At 48.4% G+C, this 6,359-nt stretch overlaps 1 protein-coding gene across 1 annotated transcript; it reads left to right on the forward strand.

Annotated features, from left to right (window-relative positions):
• Positions 1-2,794: 2,794 nt before the first annotated feature.
• LOC144120102 (uncharacterized) lies at positions 2,795-4,670 on the forward strand. The gene is made up of 2 exons (XM_077652573.1): positions 2,795-3,327; positions 3,815-4,670. The coding sequence occupies exons 1-2, from the start codon at positions 2,936-2,938 to the stop codon at positions 4,668-4,670; spliced, it is 1,248 nt and encodes a 415-aa protein (XP_077508699.1). The 5' UTR covers positions 2,795-2,935.
• The last annotated feature ends 1,689 nt before the right edge of the window (positions 4,671-6,359 follow it).

Raw genomic sequence — 6,359 nt, forward strand, 5'->3', positions numbered from 1 at the left:
TGTCTTCACCTCGAACTTTGAAGAGCACCTCAAAAGACTTCGAACAGTACTAGACGCAATCAAGTCGTCTGGCCTAACCTTGAAAGCAGAGAAATGCCACTTTGCCTACTAAGAGCTGCTGTTTCTAGGCCACATCGTTAGCAAGGAAGGAGTACGCCCAGACCCGCAGAAAACAGCTGCTATTGAACAGTTTCAACCGCCGGCCGATAAGAAAGCAGTGCGCAGATTTCTCGGACTATGCGCATATTACCGACGATTTGTGAAAAACTTTTCGCGCATCGCCGAGCTCCTGACCCAACTGACGAAGGCAGACGTGCCGTTTAAATGGGAAGCGCCGCAAGCAGAAGCCTTCAAGGAACTTCAGCGTCGTTTACAGTCCCCACCGATCCTTGCGCATTTTGATGAAAACGCCGATACTGAAGTTCATACCGACGCAAGCAGCGTGGGACTAGGCGCCGTTCTCGTTCAAAAAAGTGACGGGCTGGAGAAGGTCATCGCATACGCTAGCCGTTCCCTTTCCAAGGCCGAGGCTAACTATTCGACCACTGAGAAGGAGTGCCTTGCCATCATCTGGGCTACGTCGAAATTCCGCCCCTACCTCTACGGACGGCCGTTCAAGGTGGTCAGCGACCACCACGCGCTCTGCTGGCTTGCCAATTTGAAGGATCCCTCTGGCCGACTCGCTCGATGGAGTCTGCGTCTCCAGGAATTTGACATCACCGTCGTTTACAAGTCCGGACGCAAGCACACTGACGCCGATTGCCTCTCACGAGACCCTGTAGATGCACCGCCGCTGGACGACGATGAGGACGCCTTCCTGGGACCGATCAGCGCAAGCTCTTTTGCTCAGCAGCAACGCTCGGACCCCAACCTAAAAGGCCTCATCGAGTACCTGGAAGGCAAGGTTTCTTCACCCCCCGCTTCATTCAAGCGAGGACTGTCTTCTTTCTGTGTGCAGAATGAGGTCCTTGTGAGGAAGAACTTTATAACAGCGAACAAAACAGCCTACCTCCTTGTTGTACCTACTTGTCTCCGCGAAGAAGTTCTACAGGCTTCACACGACGAGCCGACAGCTGGACATCTCGGGTTTACTCGCACCCTCCGCCGCATTCAAGACAAGTATTACTGGCCCCGACTGTCTGCCGATGTCGCACACTATGTGAAAACATGCCGAGATTGTCAGCGACGAAAGACTCCTCCCACACGACCAGCAGGATTTCTGAACCCCATTGAACCTCCCTCAAGACCCTTTCAGCAGATTGGCATGGACTTGCTTGGCCCTTTTCCAACGTCAACATCTGGAAATAAGTGGATCATCATAGCGACCGACTACCTGACCCGCTACGCCGAGGCGAAAGCCCTACCGAACGGAACAGCAGCAGAAGTGGCCAAATTTTTCGTGGAGTGCATTCTTCTTCGACACGGCGCCCCCGATGTGCTCATCACGGACAGAGGAACAGCATTTACGGCGGAACTCACGCAAGCCATCCTGCGCTACAGCCAAACCAGCCACCGGAGGACAACTGCATACCATCCACAGACCAACGGACTGACCGAGCGCCTGAACAAAACCATCGCCGATATGCTCGCTATGTATGTCGATGCCGAACATAAAACCTGGGATGTCATCCTGCCTTACGTCGTCTTCGCCTACAACACCGCAGTGCAGGAGACTACCCAGATGACGCCTTTTAGGCTCGTCCATGGCAGGGATGCCACGACCACGCTAGACGCCATGCTGCCCAACGTTACAGAAGAAGAGAACGTCGACGTTGCCGCCTACCATCAACGCGCAGAAGAAGCTCGAAGGCTTGCCCGATTACGGATCAAAGATCAGCAGCGGTCCGACGCCAGACGCTACAACCTACGAAGACGCAACGCGGAATACAAGCCAGGAGACCAAGTCAGGGTGTGGACACCCATTCGCCGCCGTGGATTGAGTGAAAAGCTTTTGCGCCGCTATTTCGGTCCGTACAAGGTTCTTCGTCGGCTGGGTGAACTGGATTATGAACTCATCCCTGACGCAATGACTGCATCCCAGCGACGCCGCGTACGCCCAGAAGTTGTCCATGTAGTCCGTCTGAAGCCGTATTATGCGCGCTAAAGGCCGCTGCATTTCCATGCTCTATTTTCGCAAGATCCGTTTTTTTTCCCTTACTAGTCGCATTATTTGTTTTAATGCATCGGGTCGATGCTTCTTTGAGAGGGGAGTAATGCCGCCAATATTTGCAGTGTTTGTTCGTTTTTCAAATCTGCCGCGACACCACCTTATCGCTTTGTTTGCGACGCAAGACGCGACTAGATTTATCTCGATTGATCGCAGCCAGGCAAAGCTGATTCTACGTTGTTCCGGAATGTTCTAGTAACTTTGCGCCCTTTATCTCGAATGTTCGCTATCAGCTTTAAATTGAGCACGGCCGACAGCGGCGGGCATTCTGTTCGACGACCGCCGAGCACGCTTGTCGCTTCGCCGCCGCCGAGTGATTCAGTCCATTTTGGGTGCAAGTCAGCCTAATAAACAGTTCTTTTAGAAGACCCTTTCGTCCGTCTTCATCGCTGCTTCGACTGCCGTCACCACTACATGACAATATTATAGTAGACCGATGGAAGCGTTTTATTTTGCAAATAGATTGATTTTTCTTTTGTTTTCCAGAACCGAGTGACGCAGATTTTTCGTTTTCTCAGGCGCCGGCTGTATCAGGTTTTCGCAGCTGAGCCGGCAGGTCTGTTTGTGAAAATGGCGTCGCTGTCACCTGCTCGCTTGTTTTCTTCCCCCGCTTCGACTTCGAAAACATCTCCTGTTCACCTCTTTTCCAAGGTGAAGTCTCCAAAGTTTTCTAAAGACTGCAAGGCGGTGATAGTTAATGTCTACGCAAGCATAAGGAAGCTCCACCCCGAGAAGACTGTGCGTGACGTTCTCGCAATTGTGGGCGAGATGACCGGAGTGAGCCCTCGGACAGTTGTGAGGTTTAAGAAAGAAGGTCTTTCTGGCGGAGTAAAATCACCGCAAAAAAGACCGAAAAGGATGGCAATATCAAGCTCCCGCAGTGTGAAGTACGACAGCTTTACGGTCAACGCCATCCGGCTCAAGTTGCATTGTATGTATGCCGAAAGACAAATACCGACTTTGGACAGTATCCTGCATGAAGTAAACGGAGATGACGATTTGCCGGATATGAGCAAAGCCACCTTGTGGAGGTTGCTGAAAGAGATGGGCTTCAAGTTCGAAAAAAGGAAACGAACTCTCGCACTCATCGAGCGATCCGACATAGTAGCCTGGCGGCGCCGGTATCTCAGAGCTATCAAAGCATTCCGGAGCCAAGGGAGGTAAGCGCTTCGTTTTTAATGATTGTTCAGAGAGCGACTTTTACATTATTTGCCTACCTTCATCGCACCTAGCTGTGTACGTCATGCACTCATTTTGTGAAATCATTAATACTGTTTTTAAAATAAAATAAAAGACGAATCAAATAGCGATGACACTCAATCGCGGATGTTGCAAAGAAGAATTAGTTTCTCGCTCTTTGTTCTATTCTCCGGGTCCGTGCACCTTGGTGCCGATTATTCGAAAGCATTACATATATAATTTGTGTTTTCAATAGGCACTATTCAGTTCGAATGACGAATTGAAGAATATTCTAATAGCCATTCAAAAGTTTGTAATAATTGCATATGCGATATTTTATATTTCTATGATGAATACATTGATAACAACAAAAACTCGAGCGATATTTGTTCTGCCCCCCCCCCCCCCCGCCCCGTGCAGGTGCACCATAAAAACTCAATCGGTATTTTTATCTGCCTCCCCGTGCAGGTGCATCGTATACCTCGATGAGACTTGGGTCAATGCTGGCCACACCAGGGAACATGTGTGGAAGGACAGCACTGTCAAGTCATCGCAAGATGCCTTTCTTAGGGGCCTGACTACAGGTCTGCCAGCGCCATCGGGGAAAGGAGGCCGCCTGATCCTCGTTCATGCAGGCAGTAGCCTCACAGGCTTTGTGAGCGGTGCTGCCGACTTCTTCAGAGCCAAGAAGGGCGCTTCAGCTGATTACCACTCCGAGATCGACGGCAAGTACTTCGAGGAGTGGTTTTCAAGCAAACTGCTGCCAAACATTCCTAACAGCAGCATTATTGTTATGGATAATGCCCCTTACCATAGTGTTGCGCTCGAAAAGCCACCAACGACATCAACTCGGAAGATTGAAATCCAGGCATGGCTCACAAGGAAGGGTATATCCTGGTCAACAGACATGGTACGAGCTGAGTTGCTCGATTTGTGCAAAAGAACGACGAGCGGACACACTGTGTATGCGATCGACACACTTGCCGCAAAACATGGCCACGAAGTGTTGCGTCTGCCTCCGTACCATTGCGAGTTTAATCCGATTGAGCAGGTGTGGAGCATGGTGAAAGGATTCGTAGAAAAAAGAAACAAAGCTTTCACATTGGCTGAAGTTGAGGAGCTTCTGCCTCAGGCTTTGGCACATGTGTCAAAGGAAGACTGGCAAAAATTTTGTGCACATGCTGAGCGCATTGAGGATGAAGCCTGGGAAAGGGATATAATTTTCGATGATGAAGTTGACCCAGTAGTTTTCGCCATTGGCAGTTCAAGCAGCTCGTCTGAAGAGTCCAGCTCTGAATTGAGTGGCATTGAGGAGCTGGAATAATACTGTTTTCTTTGCAGAGTTTTTGCATTTAATGTTTGTTAATGTTTGTTGGTTGGTTTATGGGGTTTAACGTCCCAAAGCGACTCAGGCTATGAGAAACGGCGTAGTGGAGGCCTCCGGAAATTTCGACCACCTGGGGTTCTTTAACGTGCACTGACATCGCACAGCACACGGGCGCCTTGCTTTTCGCCTCGATCGAAATGCGGCCGCTGCGGCCGGGATACGATCTCGCATCCTTGGGTACAGCAGTCGAGCGCCATAACCAGTGCGCCACTGCAGCGCGTTTTCCATTTAATGTGAACAACATTACTTGCCTCCTTTGAGGATTTCTCTATCCGGGTGTTGCTACGGCATCTAGATAACGCTTGGATGCTGGTCACACTATCATCGAAAGTCATTGTGAAATAGTTTCTGCCCGAATTTTCAGGTGTCAGCTGAAACACGAAGACAGGTTTCCTTGTCGAAACGTTGGCTCGGCTTGCGAACTGAGGCTGCCGCTCAACCGTTGTTCAGTGCTCTCTCATACTGTGCAGCCATCTTCTTCCTATCTTTCTACCATGCATGTGTTCAATGTCACTGCTTTGCATTAAGCAAAAGTGCCCGTGTCAAAGAACTACGGAAATATTTAACGTCCAGATGACTGTTTGTCCTTTCTTCCTCTCTACTTTATGAGGTTCTCACTGTGCAACATTGCTTTGTTGGTCATTTTTTATATAATATTACTCATGTCTGGTGTGTTTTATGCCGTGTTATGCGTTCTTTTCATTTGGGTGTCTCCTCTACTGTGTGACTACCGGGACTAGGTTTTACTGCAATAGCACGGCTCCAGACGTATGAAACGTGAGCAAGAAAATTGCGTGCCAGTTGTCATCGTGTTTGAAATTTTTCTTACTTGTTACTCACTTGTTCCTGCTTTATTGTGCTGCAGTTGCTTTTTATTTTATTTGTGACATTGTGATAGTTTGATCGTATTATTGAGTTCGAATGTCATAAAGCAACAGAGATTATGGAGACACTAGCACCGTAGCCGCTGAGCCACTTGTGATTGTAAGATGCCATATATGTTGTATGTAGCATCAGCAACTGCCATCGTTCCTAGTCATGTGTTCAAAGTCTTCATAATTATGATCATTTTCTGCCTTGTGCATATCGTGCTTTGTGCGTTGTTTCATTGCTGTCTCAACTCGCATTCTGATTTATCTATTATGTATAAATATTCCGAGGTTTTTAAGTGCCTTGTGGCCTCCTCTCTCTAAGACCACATGACCCATATGACTTCATTCTCTGGAACTGGCGTCACAGAAAATTCTTCACAAAAGATTTATTTAGTGCTGCCTGTATGATTAGCCTTATCATATTGTGTAGCTCACTATAATTTGTGCTCCTATATATGCTGTTTGTCCCAAGTTGTTGGCGACATTGCTCTGCTGGTCTTCGACTGTGTATGCCAAAGTTTGGCAGTTTTCATGCTTGTTCCCTGCTGAAGTTATATAGTATTTATCCCATGCTCCAGCTCTGAAATTTTGGCCTACTACAAAACTGCGAGAGCAAATGGCACACAAGATACTGAGAGGGTGCCGTTTAATAAAAAAATGAACAATTGGTATTTGTGGACTTGCGGCATTTGGGGACATACGCTTCAATGGTTCACCTGACATCTAGCCTTTTTTTTTGGTGGGGGGGGGTTTA

Source organism: Amblyomma americanum, chromosome 1 (genome assembly GCF_052857255.1).
Source record: "Amblyomma americanum isolate KBUSLIRL-KWMA chromosome 1, ASM5285725v1, whole genome shotgun sequence".
Lineage (NCBI taxonomy): Eukaryota > Metazoa > Arthropoda > Arachnida > Ixodida > Ixodidae > Amblyomma > Amblyomma americanum.